Genomic DNA, 15,702 nt, shown 5'->3' on the forward strand with positions numbered 1-15,702 from the left:
GTTTTTCTCTTAAGACAGCGCCTCAAGGTGCAACAAGGGAGCTGCATCGTAGCACGTTTCACAGGATCGGAGGGGGTGTGTTACAGGTTTGAGGAGTTAAGGTTATCGCCAGTGCTGTTTAAATGCAAACCAGACCGAGGTCGGCGCTACTCTGCGTCTGCGTCCTCGCCAGCGTCGTGCTGCGAAGCTGCCCGGGCGTAGGAGCCCCACCGCGCCGGGGGCCGAACGCGAGCTGCGGCCGGCTGCGGGCCCGACCCCGCCGCCCAGCCCGGTCCCCGCCCCGGCTCCTCCCTGCCCGCCCCGGCTCTCCAGGCCGGCGGGCGGCGCTGCGGGCCCGGCGGGGAGGCAGCGGGCGGCCATGGCGGAGCGGCGGAGCGGGGCGGCGGAGGGCCTGGCCCGCCTCTCCGAGTGGGCGGACGCGCACCTCAGCCTGCTGCGGGTAAGGGCGGGCCGCTGGGGCGGGCGAGGGGCCGGGGGCTGCGCGGCGCGGCGCGGCCCGGCTGAGCCCCGCTCTCCTCTGCCCGCAGAGCCTGAGCACCGGGATGGCGGTGGCCGGGGTGCTGGTGCTGGCCCGCAGCGTCCGCATGGTGAGTGCGGGCGGGGCCGGGGGCCCCGGGGCTCCCTGCGGGAGGGTGGGAGGTGGCGGGTGGGCAGTGCCCAGCGCTTTCACGCCTGGCTCCTCTCCAGCGGCGTCTCCCCGGCCCGAACCGAGACGCCTTCCCCGCCGTTCTGCTTTTCCTGGCCGACGCCCTTGTTTTCCTCGGTTCTGCAGCTGCGGCTTCCCGCGGTCCTTTGCACGGATAACGTGCGCCTCGTCTCTTCTGCTGTACAGGCCAAACTGTCGCGTACCGCTAGTCCAAATAAAGCTGAAATAGAGGTGGTTTCCTCGCGCCCTTTCTCTGTGCTTCCACGAACACAACTGCTTTTTGAATGTTTTTAAACGGGACCCTAAATCTTCCTTCACTTCCCAAAATGATCGGTTCGTGGCACGCGCTAATGCTACGCCGCTGGCTCCAGCCAAAGCTGCGTCTTTGCAGGTGGGGAGCATCCCGTTCTCCCGTGGTCTGCAGCTGCTTGAATATATAATTATATATATATAAAATATATATATAATATATATTATATTATATATAATATTATTATATATATAAAATATATAATAATAGTTACTCTGCTCTTCCCTCTGCACAATTCCAAATGCAGTTTGCTATGGGAGAACATCTGTATAAAGTTTTTACTGTAAAATCTTACCAGAAAGCCAACATCTGAACTACAAATGTTGCCAGAATTCCTTTTTTCTTTTTTTTCTGTTGTTTGTTTGTTTTAAACCAAGGCTTTGCCCACACGTTAACCGGGCTGTTGGAGCTTCCAGTGCAAACGAGATCAGACTTGAACAACTTCTGTTTGCAAAAAAACCTGCTGGCTTTCTGCCTGCAAGGTCCTGAATTTCTGTATTCCTAGCGGGAGACCTTACGGACCACAAATGGGAAGGTTTACTGAATAAATAACATACAGTAGAAAGATCTTTGAGTTAAGTCGTGGTGTTTTGGTTGTTTTATGTCCCCCGAGGGCTGGTGTGCCCCAGCAGTCGCACGTCAGTCAGCAGGTCAGTACTTTTCACAGCTGTATAGGTCAGTGTTCCACAAAAGGCTTCTGACAGCCAGACCTCTAGGCGTTGCGGTCTTAAATTCTGGGTGTCTTTGCTAAGCTTAGTTTTCCTGTGTGACCATGTAACCGTCCCTTTGAATCCTCCCATTAATCGATGGCTCTGGTATCAAATTTAATCTTCTTGTGATCTTTCCAAAGGTGTACACCTGCTTTTGTCCCCCTCCTCTTTTACTCCCTTATCAAAGTCTGTGTTGTTTCTATCCTCCCTGCTCTGCTTTTGTTTCCAGCGTGCCTGTTCTTTGCTAGCATCTTTAAACGCATCTGGGCTTCCTGTCACCCCTATTTTAGCACCGTTCAGGCCGCTTTTCATGGTGAATGAGATGAACTTCAATACGCATTGCTCAAAAACTGTCCGTTTCTGTTCTTTCTCTAAACCTTGCTTTCACGCCCACCCCTAATATTGCAAGTCCGGTAAAACAGGGAACATCACAACTGTCTGGAAGGGCTGGCACATAGCAGCTTCCGCAGCTGATTACTGTTAAAATATATATATGCTTGCCCATGCTGTCTAATAATAAAGCTGTAATTTGCCAAACTGGTTTAAGAAGATGTTGGATTTAATGTGATTGTAACTGCTCTACATTTTTTTTAAAACTTTGTCTTGCTCCTCTTTCCGTCAATAGACAACAAAGTTTACAAGTGCTTTGGATATACCTGTGCAGTTTGTAGAAAAGAACGTGAAATTGCGGGGAAAATTACTTCACATAACTGAGAAAGGCCTGGAAGTTGAACACGTTCCCATTAGCATTCCTTTCATTACAGCGATACAGAGAAAATGTAAGTAAAAGGATGTGAAGAACAAGGGTAGGAATGAAATGTTGTTGTTCTTAATGTGTCTACGCAGAGAGCAAGCTTGAGAAGAAGGGTTAAGGTACAATTCTGGCTCTGCCTTTTGGTCTTTCCATATTTTACAGGTGGGAGACTGGGGAATGAAAGACTGCAAGGAGACCTGTAAAAGAGCTTGCCAATACCGTATTGGTATTAATTAGCATCATTATCTGATGGTATTATTGGTATTAATTAGCATCATTATCAGATATTTTTCTGGCAGCAAAAGCCAGCACAGAGGCCATTCATTTGCTTGCATAGCTCATCTCCTTCCTGGCAAAAAAACTCTGCTGGGATTACGCTGTTATTTACAGGTGAAGGTCTGACAACCAACTTACTCTTAGGGACAGCTTTCCTGCGACTTCGCAGAAGTTGTCCATCAAGTCTGAGGGTCACGCTCCTGCCTTGCGAATACCTGCAGGTGCTGATGCTCTGTTTGCAAATGCCTGCAGGCGCTAATGCTTCTTGCCTATTGTTTCGGCCCCTTCAGATAAAATAATAGTGACTGATAATGAAAGCAGTGCTTTCTATTTGTATGCAAAATAAAACAAGCTAGCTTAAACCACTTACGCAATCTTGAATTAATTTTTTTTACTGAAGGAGAGGTGAGACTGAATTCTTATTTGTGAGTAAGTAGCTCTTTGGGGAACTAAAATGGGTTATTTTTCTTTTTTTTTTTTTTTTTTTTTTAAGTCCATGGGAATAAATTCATTACCAGCAGCTGAGGGTCTATGCAAAGCATGAAATTTCCTTTGCTGCATTCAGTAACAAGGTTCTGTCTTTCTATAATCAGGGCAATCAAAAGGTCTTCTGCTGGTAAGACTTGCTGGAGTGGAGTTGGCTCCGAGCGGCATGGCCTGGTTACAGCAAGAGTTAAAACCCAAACAAATGATATGGTTCCAGCTTCTCGGAAGGGAGGACTTGGCACTCGAGTGCCTTGTTTTAGTAAGTAAGGTAGATATCGTGACAAAAATTGATTCATTTTTTTTATCTGCAGAGTTGAGTTTGTAGTTATGCAATTCAGTCATCTCAGTATGTTTAAGAAATGCTATTATTTATAATTTATCTATCTTGATATGAATTGTAAATATTGTATTTGTAAATCTGATTTCAAGACCAGTATTTTTGCAGCCTGATTCATGACACGAGTGTATTTCTCTGTCAGATAGTGCTAGGCTGTATCGTGTAGTTCTGATTACCCTGATGCTTAGTCCATCAAATGTTCTCTCGTGAATGTCTTGCATTAGTATTACGTTTTAACAGTCAGCTGGATTCCTCTTAACTTTTAACTCTTTCTGCCAGAGAGTAGATTTAGCCAGAAGTAAAGCCTGTATCTCAGAGGGAGTTCACACACACACACACAAAAATAAAACTGTTTTAAAGGTGAAGTGAATATTGTATTTGTTGTGCCTTCGTATAGGGTCGATTTCTCAGCGTGTGCTTAAATGAAGAGATCTTGAGGCAAGGGCTTGGCAGAACAGCACGTATTGAAGGACTACATCATGATTCCCGCCTGTACTGGAAACTTCACAAAAGACTGCTTCGAGCAGAGTTAAAGGCCTTGAAGAAAAATAAAGGAATATGGAAAGAGGAAAGCTACTCTGAAAGAATTAGAGATCGTATGAGCAACAATAAACTCGTACAGACATTGAAAAAATTTGTGAGCTGGTTAAGAAGATCCGTTTAAAGGTAAAAAGGGAGACTTGTTTGGAGGAATGCCAGTTACCTATGTTATGTGCTTTATGTAAAGAAGTTGTTTATGATAAAAAACAGTGCCATAATTTTGAGGGTCCCTGTCTTGAACAGAAAACCCATGAAGTTACTTAATGCCATATTATAATCCATGTGGGATTGAACTTTAGTAGTAGTATGCAGGTCACAAATTAAAATCATCTGAAACCAAACTTTTCCACACTAATGTCGTAAATTAGTTGTCCGGTTTTCCACCTGCTAAATACCTACACAGCTGTGTTGACTAACTAGCAAAAGCAGTCAACAGTCCAGTTTTTAAGAGGTGCAGAGTGTTAGTTCAGAATGTATGGCCTTAAATGCTTCTCTGTTACGTGTCATTACTACGTAACCCATGTTGGTTAGAAAACTCCATTGCAGGCCTTTACAAAGCTTGTGGTATGTTTTTACACACGAGCATTTTGTTTGAATTCTATTCTTATACTACTTTTGTGTATAATTTATGTTTTAAAAATCTTTCATCTTGAATAATGGGTTGCATTGTTACCGAGATAAAAGGTAATTTGTTATGGCTGATCTTAAAAAGCTGATAAGGTCATAAGAACTAAAGTTTCTTGGGGGAAAAAAAAAATCACTTGGTATATCAAAGAATATGAATTAATATGTCAGTAATCCAAATTTTTAGAAGACAACATTTAATTGAAGAGGAAAAACTTATGCTGGTTTTTCTGATGGTTCTATAAATATCTAAAATTAGATGAAAATAAAACTGGAACAGGAAATTTGAACAGGTGAACTATACTGTGCTAAGAACTTAAATTCTTGTTCTTGTTTTACTTTTGAAAGGTGTTAAGTATATGAGAGTGTATTATTATTTATTTTGTAAATATTCTCAGAATAAAGATTGAATTTCTTACATTCGTTGTTACTTGTTTTATATACCAAGCACTTGACCTTTTTTTAACCTCCCGCAGTCCCAATATTTATTTAAAGTGAAGTGTTCTACAGATTTTCTTTCTTTCTGTGTATTTCCTTGCCGATCAAATGCTAGGGATAAGAGTGTGGTACAAAAAAATCTTAATAGCTGAGCATTGCTTGTCTGACAACTAGTTGCTATGTCATCGTTTTCTCTGCTGACTTCAGGGCAAAATTGTGAATTCTGAGATGCTGAAAAAAAGCAGCTTTTCCTCAAGTAAGAATAGATGTCAGTGCTGCTTTATTACTTTTTGTCCTGGATCCTCTCAGGGATGAGGCTGGTTTTTGCAAAGCACGGTGAGCAGCAAGCCATGAAGTACCTGCAGCGCAGATCTGTGTTGGAAACCAATGTGGGGGGGAGGAGAAGTGGCTCTGTGGGCAGAGGCAGGCCTTGACGGAAGCTGGAAACCAGGTATCTGTGCCTGTTTTAAAAAATAAAAAAAAAAAAAAAAGTGAGGCATCTGGTTTTATGCATTATACAGTGAAGGACTGGGACAATTGCTGCTGTGGTACTTGGACATCAAAGTCATACAGATGGTCAGGGATTCAGGATCGGCCGTCACATCCTCCAAAGCAAAACTCAGAGCTGACTTTTAACCCCAAACCACAAATTCAGTCTCAGCAATAATCCACTTCTCATGGGTGATTATAGGTGTTCCTGTTCCTACATCTTGTAAGTAAAAAGAGCGTTTCCAAACCGAGCGTAATTGTGCAGTTATAATGGTTTTTTTTTGCTGTAATAATTAAATATAATTCTACCTGGGTTTTGCACTTCTGTTTTGTAAATGAGTCATAGGAGGATTTATCACAAAAATCCACTGTAAAGCTGAGAGAAAAATCTCAGGAAACCGCATGCTACATTTTTAGCAAGCAGAGGTGAGGTGTGAGTGAATATGAACCAAGTTTGTTCCCTTGCAGTCTTGCCTCTTAGCCGTTTTTACCCTTGATGGACTCAGAAAAGCCCTAGAGATTTTTCTAAATTACAGCAAATTGTTGTATCCTTTCCATTAGGTTGTGGCTTGTAAAGGATTTTTAAAAGGTGGCGATACAGCTGCTTTATCACTTATTTAGCCTCCTCTTAGTTTCAACTAAATTTTTAAGTTTCCTTCCCTGTATTTGTGGCCATGAGGTAGTCTAACAAATAATTTCAGAAGGAACTATGGAGAGGGATATCTAAAAATCTTTGAATTCAGGCCTCTGATCTTTTTTCACATTTGTTGCACAGGACAAGAAGTTTTGGTGATGTGCTTTTACTACAGTTCTTGGTCAGAATACAAACCCAGGGAAGCAGCTTCGTGTATGGCATCAGTGCTGTAACAGACAACACTGGTCTGACATAGAGCAACCGAGTGGTGCGGGATTTGAGATTGTAGTGACAACTGATCTCATGGGAGTCAACTCCTCTTAATTGTTTGTTAATGCTGTTTTCCTTATCGTCCAGGGCTTATCTGTTTTTAAAAAAACAACACACCCTCCCCCCTCAAAAAAGCACAACTCGGTTCAAAGCTGTGCTTTCCATCTGTGCAAGGCTTGAGAGGTTGCAGATCTTGTCTCTGTGGGAGGCCTGTCTATTGAAAAACCGGTAATGGGAGTAGAAACAAATAGCTCTGCAGAACTGAGTTGAAGAACTGACTGGGAGGTCAGGGTGAGAAAAAGCACTTTTCTCCATCATATAAAAACACCCCACATTGCCTCTGAGGAGCTCTATCCCATTCCTTCAACCACAGCAGCAACGCATGCAAGAATATTTCCAAGCAGAGGATGCACTTCTTGTGTGATTAGGCATAAGGACAACAATTAAACTGTTTAGCTCTTGTGCCTTTGCCCCTGCAACTGAATGCTCTGTGAGCAATACAACATTTTAAAGGGATCATAAGGAGTGAAAGGAGACGCCTCCAAATGGCCCACTAAGAAAAATATCTTCAGCATTGCACAGGCTTTTTATTGCTGGTGCGGCATGTAAGGCAAATGGTTGTCATAAACATTACCAGCCTTCCTCGGAGCCCACCCAAAAGCGGTGGGCAGGGTGCTGTTAGCATCCTTTCCTGACAGACTAACAAAGAAGCTTGGCCCTGCGCATGGAGCGAGGCCTCGCCGCCGCACAGCGATGGGCGTCTGGGGGGGCTTCCCCCTGCCAAGGTCCCTGGGACAGGAGGGAGAGCAGAGTCACCTTCCTCAGCTTACGTCTCTCGTTCATTGCAATATCCCCACTCTTTTCCCAGTCTGTCAGAGCTGACAGCTGCTGGTTCCCTATAAAACGCTCCTCAGCCACACACGGGACTATCAGATATAAAAAGTTATAATTTCAAAAGCAGAGTTTGAGACTTAACCTCCTCCAGCAGAGAGGCGCGTTCTCTCGCGCCAGGACTTTTGTTGGCCGTCGGTAAATTTGCTTTCCCATCAGGGAAATCAGAGCTGTGAAAGTACCGGTTATCGCTTCCCTGCCGTTAGGTTCCGTTAGCCAACGCAGGTGAACAGCCCTTCCAAGTTCATCGTAGATTTTTAAAGGGGGAAAAAAAAAAAAAAGTCAGTCAAACCCGATGATTTCCCTCCCCGGATCCCGGCCTGCTCGGGGGAAGGTCCCTGAAGGCCCTCTCCGACTCCCGGGTCCCGCCAGGGAGCTGTGAGGAAGGGCGGTCCCGCCCCACCCCGCCCCGCGGCAGGTGCGGCGGTTGTGGCGTTACCGCCGTTGCCGCCGTCCTGTGGCGCCCTGAGGCGGCGGGCCCGTCCCGTCCCGCGCGTCTCCATGGCACCCGCCGCCGGCGGGGCGAAGGTGAGCCTGAGGGGCCGCCCCGCTCCCTCAGTCCCCGCCGGACCGCTGCCCCCCGCCTCGGGTCGAGGAGCGCCGCGAGTCCCGCCGTGAGGAGACTCTGGCGGGACGGTTGGGGAAAGGGCCCCTCGCCCCGCGGCAGCCGTGAGGCGGGGCAGCGCTGAGGGGCGGCGCGGCGCCCCACCAGCTCGGAGCGGACACACAATGGAGCAGGTTGAATGGGAGCGGGCGCGGGGCCGCCGCAACACCGGGGCTGGATCGCCGGCCTCAGCCGCCGCTGCCGCTCCGCTGGCGGGCGGGAACGCGCTCCGCTCCGGGCACGGCGCCGCTCCAGGTTTCCCCTGCGCTCGTCGCCGGAGGGCGGGCCGGGCCGGGGCGGGGCGGGCGGCAGCGCCGTGCGTTTGAACGGGAGCGCAGGTTGCGGCGGTGGCGGAACGGGACTGAGCCGAACCCGGTGCTACCGCGGTGAGTGAGGGAGTGAGGGAGGGAGTGAAGGAGGGAGGGAGTGAGGGAGGGAGGGAGTGAGGGCGGGCGGGCGGGCGGGCGGGCCGCTGCCCTGCCGGGGCGCTCCGAGCCCCCGGCCCCTGAGGCGTGGGCGGGTGGCGGCTGTGGTGCGGCCCCGGCGGGGGCTCCCTGCGGCAGGGCTGGGGGTGGAGGGCGGCGGGCGCGGACCTGTCCCCGGGCAGGCGCGGACTGCCCGCCCCTCTGGGAACCTCCGCTGGGCTTTCGTTTTGGGAGCTGATGCCGGTTTTTCCTGGTGTTTGCAGCCGAAAGTTAAGCTGAGGGCTTACAAGGTGTAACTTCCCCCCCCCCCCCCCCCCGGATAAACTGTTCTGGTCGGTGAGACACCGTGTGTCTCAGGGGACGCTGTTATACTCTCTTTATAAGAACCCGCGACCTTTCCTTCCCCTGGAGCTGCGGAGGCGCGCCCGGCCCGGGGCATCCTCGGGAGCACCGTGGGGTCCCCGAGGGAGAAGGCAGCGCCCGCAGTGCTGCGGGCACCAAGGGCTTCTCCTTGGTGCTCCGAGGTGTGTCTGGCGCCGGCCGGAGGCACAAGGGGCTGCTCCAGCGGTGGCGCTGGCCGTTATTTGTTCTGTTGGTTAAATAATGAATCATGCCGGGTAAACTTCCAGTCGTCTTTTGGCCTCTTTGCCCCTTCTCTTGGAGGTAAAACCTACTTTTGCCATGTGGCGTGGGAGGTTCTGCTTTAATGTTGTATCAGAACAGTTGCAGCACCCGCCTCGGTGATCAGCTAAAACCAGAGAAAACTGCAGCCACTTGGTATGCCTTAGACTTAGGCCAGACCGTGTTAAATGAGGCTTAACGTAAAACCCTGACCCTACTGAGAGGAGTGGAGGACATCACCCGAACAGTGGTGCAGGGTGCAATGCTTACGAAGCACACTTGGTCCCGACCCTGGGCTGAAATAGGTGGGAGTTGAGAAGAACCAAGCCTCTTGCTTGTCCTTCCTAAAAATACCTTGTTTGAGGGCTGATAATCTACTCGATAAACCATTTTTCAAAAAAAAAATAGAAAGTACGATGAGCTGGGAATTATACTCCGTGCACATTTTGTTGTAGTTAAGCAACTATGTAATTCTGGGAAGTTCAACTCTAGCTGACTGAAAAGTGTTTTTAGAAGAAGTGTTATTAAGTTCCAGGGAGAAAGATATAAACCTTATCTGATGAACTAGTCATAGGCTCTTTGTTTAAAGTGTGCTTTAACTCCTGAGTTATAAAGCACAATGTTTGCCTGTTTTCAGTGGACTCTCCTGATTTACTTGTCCTTGGGTCTTCTGGCCCTTATGCTACAAAACTTACAGGAAGCAAAAGAAAACTTCGGGTGTCTCTTGTTCTGAAATGTGAAAGAATACCTGCACATAACATTACTAAAAAGATAGGCAGGATTCAACCCTGCAACAAGACACCTAAGTTAAAGATAACGTCGTACATGGAAAGAAAATGTGGACTTTTGGGGAGGTGAGAGACAGCAGAGTGATGTACAGTGTTAAAAATCTTCCAGTTTCTTTAAATGTTAGTTCCCTGGAATAAGTTTGAGAACACTGCTTTTTTATTTATTTATTTATTTATTTATTTATTTATTTATTTTTAACTTTGAAGGATGCTTTTTCTAGGTTTAAAAATGCCAGTAGGCTGTTACAGAAAAAAATGTTAAGTTTTATCAGTTGAAGATGCATGATTTGTGAAAAATTATCTGACCGGTTTCAGATGCTTTCTGGTTTTATGGTACCTATTGTCTATAAAAATGGGGATCAGCTGGTGGTTTTGGATCAAGTGGTGCACAACTCATTATTTTAACAATACTGGCTCAGCTTGGGAGGTTGCCTAGGGAATTGATTTAATGCTTCTGTCCTTTCACCCTTTGAGGCGGGTGTCCCATGATGACTTTGATCAAAATCACCAGTATTTGTAAAGGAGAATAAAATTTTCACTCCATAAAAGCAAAGGAGAGGCCACCCGCTATTAACAGATCCCAGTTTTGCATGAGTTGATCTGTAATTTAAAACACTGTCAAGAAATACCTGTGGCAGTAAAACAGTTTTATGAACATCAAAACGCAGAATGAAAATTAGTCCTCTGTTCAGTATTCAGCTCCCCCTTACTTCTAGGAAAAGCTTTAACACTGAAGCTGTGTATTTCTGCTGGCTCTACAAAGTAATCTTTCTATAAATAGAATGGTTTTCCTTTAATGAAATCTGAATAAGGATTTTCTTTTTTTTTTTAAGGTGTCACCCAAGATCCAGTTCAATTTAAATTGATAATCTAGATGGCAAAGCCAGGGCCACAGCTACGCAGGGTGGTGTGGTGGTGTTTTGTTGTGTTGTTTTGTTTGCTTTGGGTTTTTTACCAAGTTTAAAGAAGTCTGAATGTTAAAAAACATCACAAACACTCCAAATTTGGAAAGCAGAGGTCTGTTTCCAGGTCTGTTAGAGACCTCCTGTATTATCTTCAATAGGACAGTTTTTTCTCCCTTTGTCTTCAGAGGAGGTAAGGCTGCTGTGCATAATTGCCTTATAGGGTCTTACAGAAACTTATTTTATTAGTGCTTCAAATTTACTTGAATGTGTCGAAATGAAGGTGCTTTAGAAAGACAGTTATTATGTTTTCCTCTTGGCATAGTGGGATGCAGAGCATGTTCTGAGCAATCATCGTGGCTGTTGTACTGGAAGGCTGTTAAAGCCACTAACCAGCAAAGCGTGGTTCCCCCAGGCAGTGGAGCAGGGCTGAGCAACGCGCCAGAGATTAATTGGTTTGAACCACTGGGTCTGGACTCTGCTAGGGATAAATCTGTCTTTGCTTCCAAGTCCATAAGCAGAAGGTGCTTCCACTGTAATGCTGCTGAGGTTGGCCAACTGATCTAATTGCAGGGGGGGGAGGGTGTACTCTTTTTTTTTTTTTTTTTGCTCCTTTCTTTTTTGTTTATTTTAGAAAACCGGAATGTTTTCTGTAACAAAGGTGACTTCCTTGTTCCAGTCTCTGTGGCCACTGAGGGCATTATCATTACTTCAGAGATCTGAGCTTGCCCTCTGCTTTCCTGACTCACAAAGCCTTTTGGTAGTCATCTGGCATTACAGAAGCGCTGTCTAGTTGTACTTGGGTAGCTGAGAGTGATGTGGAGCATGCATTTGAGAGATGGAAAGGGAGGCTGGGAAATCAAGAAGGTGAGGAAATATCCGCTACTGTGGATAGGCACTTATTAAGGCTTCCACAGGAGCAGTGGGAGTACAGAGGAGTGGAGGGAGAGGTGGACAGAGCTGCTGACAGTGGTTTGGAAGCAGACGCCTGTTGCAGTGCTAGAAAAAGCCAGGGACGCGATGCCAGGGATGCAACATGTGCCCCTCCGGAGGCTCAGGTCCACCAGTGAACAATGCAAAACTGCTTCAAGGGCATTTGGCCATGTGCATTAAAGCAGTGTATCATTCTCGGCAAGAGATGTCCATGTAAGTCTCTTCAACTTGAAATAACTCAAGGTTGCTTGCAAGAAACTTCAAGCAGAGACAATCTGTTATGTAAAGCAGTCCATGCTCCATTAAAGACTTGATTTATTGCAACTGACACAAAGTTCGCGTACCCATGCATACCAAGCATGACCAAGCGTGTCACTGAGATGGAGTATGGGATGATATGTTGACTGTAACTGCATGGGCCTAAAATGGGCATTGCTGAGCCTCATATCGATGTATTCTTGGCTTGGTCTTCGTTCCAGCTGCGGGTGATTGACACATGGGTTGGCAGTGAACTTGGTAGTGTCCCCACAAGAAAAAATGGAAGAATATTGGTGGCAATTACCAACTGTGTCAACTGATGACATACATAAAGGGTCTTGTTTGTATGAAATGTCTGCTCTTTGGGGGACTACATGTCAATCAACAAGTAGCCAAATATCATACAAGATGCAGATCATCCGTTCACATGGCTGGCTGTGTTGGCACAAGTCCTTTCCAGGCATCTTATTTTTTTCTTCATATTTTATCACGTTGTTTCAAATATTCTATGCTACAGCTGAGCAACATCCAAGGTTTCATAGGTTATAGCAATATCTGTAAGTTCAGCAATAACTGTTTCAGCTATTGAAATGGTAGCGTTGCCCATTACAAGGCATAGGGTCTTGTATATTAACAGTGTGTCTGAAAATGACTTGTCCAAATTATTAAATATTTACTCCTAATGAGAGATGAATGCTCTCAGGTGTGATCTGGTGTGCTGCGTACCCCCTGCTTTTCACAGGGTATGTTTCTGCTGATCTGTTGAGGAAGAAAAGGTCCTTCTTAAAGCTGTGAAATGACCCATGGGAGGGTAACATTTATTTTAATTTCTAGAAACAGAATTATTATTTTCTAAAATAATGATAGGTAAGAACAACATAAGCTTACACTTCACATTCATTATCACAACTTCGTGTCTTTAAAGCATCATTTTGCTGTTGGGAAAAGGTCCTAAAGTCTGTGCCAGGTATTTTCAGAAGTTCTTAAAGATGTTATTAACAGCTGTTCAGTAAGTTCTTGCTGTGTTGAATCTCTGTGAGAACATCTGCTCCCTTCACTTGCCTTATGTGTTTCACGCTCCAGGCAGAGATGCACGTGGTGAAGTGGAGCTAACCAGAGCTCCAGCTAAAGGCAGTGCTGGATGTGTTCTTGGGAGACCATCAGTCTCTTTTTACTGACACTTTCGATAGTTCACCCTAGTCAGCGTCAACACCACCGGACTGAGTGGTGTGAATGGGAGTGTCTTTTCTTGGCCATGTGCAGTAGTGTAATTCACTGGAGTCTGTGGAAATTTATCATCTCCAGCATGGGAGGTAAAGTTTTCGTTTTGTTTTTTTTTTTTCTTGTCCCAGTTTTTACCTGGAGAATTGAGACATGAGTTAGGAATCTCTGGGAGTTTATGTACTGCCTCTGAGATTAATCAGTTCCCCCGACTTTGGGACTGTTCATATTGGGGTGGATGGCTCTTGGGGCTGACGGTTCTGGGCTTGCTGTACATTCTTCTGCTGACTTTGAAGGAAGTGGTGGTGTTTATAGAAAAAATTGGAGAACATATAAAAAAATCTCAAGGAGTATAATAGAATCTGAAGATGTGTTGTTGATGATGCATAAAAAATAGCATTGCCAATGTGGTGAAGTGAGTTCTCTCTCTGTAGATTAAAATCTCCAGTGTAGAAAGACTCTTGCATTCAACACCTAGAGTTTGAAAACCTTTGTGCAGCAAAAGCAAAAAATGATTGGGATTAGTGACTTGGTGTACACAGAGCTGACAAAAGCAGCAGAAAGGTATGCAGAGTACTGGAAAGCCGTGTAAGGAAAACGTTCATGTACACTTATTCATATTTATCAGTTCCGTGTCTGGTGGGATGACTGGTCTGCTGAACACAGGGTGTGCAAGGTAGGTGTCTTCTGAAGCGGTGCCTACTGAGTGATAGAGGCAGCAGCATGCTGCCCTCCTGGAAATAATTCCTTAAATAGGAGAAAAACAAATTCCATTTAGGCTTCTTGAGGAATGGGGAGCAAATGCTAATTCCTTTTCAGGGTCTGTTGCCATGGGGAGTCAGTTCAAATCCTTTCTAATGCCGTCCTCAGCAGCAAGTTGTGCTGACACATGCTTTTCATGACTTCCCAGAAAGAGCAGAGAAATGACTTGAAACAAAAGCTCCATCAGAATTAACAGCCACAGGAAGGCTAAGGTTTTCTGTTTGTTAGCTGTGGGTAGGACAGATAAGAAAGTTGTCCATTATACGGGCTAACACAGCTTGACTGGCCTCCTGCCTGCATTGGGTGGGCTACACGTGGGGAGGAATGGGTGCCGGGTAACTTGTCAACCGGACACCACATATGGTGCTGTGCAGTGAAGTCTACCTGCTCCTCTCCTGGAAAATGAAAGGGTAGTTTATGGAGCAAATTGTGGGCATCAGTCATCTAGCGTAATCTAGATTAGGTGCTATTAGGGTTAGGCTGGACCTCATAGATCACCAGTGCCATTAGGAGGGAGATGTGCAGCTGCTGCTGCCTGCTTTCTGTACCTTCAGCGCTGGCCAGGTGAAGCTGGGTATGGCTTCCTGAGTGTCCCTGGCAGAGCGCTGGTACTGGGACAAGGGACCAAACCAGTAGGGGACAATGAAGAGAGCTGTGGTCTGATGTGGCAGTAGCAATGTCAGTGACGATAATGCTATTTCTGGCTTGCTGATGTAGATTGTTAGTTGCTGTAAAATGAACAAATATTTAGAAGCAGCTTTCTCAAACACTTAAGCAAACTAACATCAGAGTCTGTCTTCATCTGGTGAACAATGTATGACTAAAATTGGTGTTTAATGCTCTAATGGAGGAATAGCCAAAATACCAGGTTAAAAAAAAAAAAAATCTGCATTTTCAGGAAACCTCATCTGTCTAAAGAGCATGTAAATGAAACATCTGTATCCCAAATCCAAACTCTCTTTTCCCTTTGAATAGTCAAATCTGACTTCTAAGAGTTTCCAATTGCTCCCAGCAAAATCCACAGGAAACTTTTCTTTGCTACTGTGCTGGCTTATACACTCTGACACCTTTACTGCCCGCATTGTGCCAGCACAGCTGTTCTCGTGGCACATTAGATTAGGGAACTGATCTGGCAGAAAAATATACCAAACAAAAATCTCTTATTTTATTCCTCCAGACCAATTCCTAGAGAAATAAGAAAAGGATCAGATATTGGATGTTTTTCTGTTCTATTACCAAGTATTATCAGTAATCTTTTTTTCATGCTGATGATATTTATGGATAAATACTTGCTGTTGAAAAGGGAGTGTGACTTCAGGGGTATTTTTCCAGCTTTTTATTGACACAAGAGGATACTTTAAATTCTGGAAAGTATCCATGCATTTATGAAATAGTTTACAGCATAGGTAGGTGAAACTTTGTTTTTTAAGAGTGATAGCAATTTGTGGGCAAAAATGTCTTTTTGTATCAGCAGTATTGATCTTTCATTGATGCAGCTAACTTGTCTATTCTGCATGGCTCCTATGCGTGTAACTTTAGCAACATTTATGCAAGTTATTTTGAGTGAATGTAGATATTTGATGCTGATTAGAGATTTGCACAGATGATGTTTGGAACCCTTAGAGCCTGGGTTTGTATGACAGTTAAATCTAAATCTGCATGAATTCAGACCAGCTTAAATGCTTAGCAATATTTGGGTGACTGTTAGTGGCTTAGTGAAATAAGAAGCCCAAGACTGCAGATGGGTAGATGCCCCATGAAATATTGTCATATTAGGATTTTA

The 15,702-nt window shown here is 45.3% G+C and overlaps 2 protein-coding genes across 3 annotated transcripts in view; both read left to right on the plus strand.

The window, feature by feature from the left end:
• The first annotated feature begins 94 nt into the window (after window positions 1–94).
• Window positions 95–5,101, plus strand: MISO1 (mitochondrial inner membrane subdomain organizer 1). Of its 2 annotated transcripts, none has more exons than XM_087738778.1 (5): window positions 95–439; window positions 528–587; window positions 2,292–2,445; window positions 3,290–3,441; window positions 3,917–5,101. In XM_087738778.1, the coding sequence occupies exons 1-5, from the start codon at window positions 359–361 to the stop codon at window positions 4,181–4,183; spliced, it is 714 nt and encodes a 237-aa protein (XP_087594904.1). In that variant the 5' UTR covers window positions 95–358; the 3' UTR covers window positions 4,184–5,101. The 2 variants fall into 2 exon arrangements, with proteins under 2 accessions (XP_087594904.1, XP_087594902.1); XM_087738776.1 differs by having other exon boundaries at window positions 101–439; window positions 3,290–3,450.
• Window positions 5,102–7,873: 2,772 nt separating this feature from the next.
• Window positions 7,874–15,702, plus strand: part of PLCH1 (phospholipase C eta 1) — an 85,848-nt gene continuing 78,019 nt past the window's right edge. Inside the window, exon 1 of the mRNA XM_087739172.1 lies at window positions 7,874–7,933. The gene's annotated coding sequence lies outside the window, so the exon portion shown is untranslated. The remainder of the gene's footprint in view (window positions 7,934–15,702) is intronic.

This window comes from Nipponia nippon, unplaced genomic scaffold, assembly GCF_047370975.1.
Source record: "Nipponia nippon isolate SJK-2023a ecotype South Korea unplaced genomic scaffold, ASM4737097v1 scaffold_7, whole genome shotgun sequence".
Classification (NCBI taxonomy): Eukaryota; Metazoa; Chordata; class Aves; order Pelecaniformes; family Threskiornithidae; genus Nipponia; species Nipponia nippon.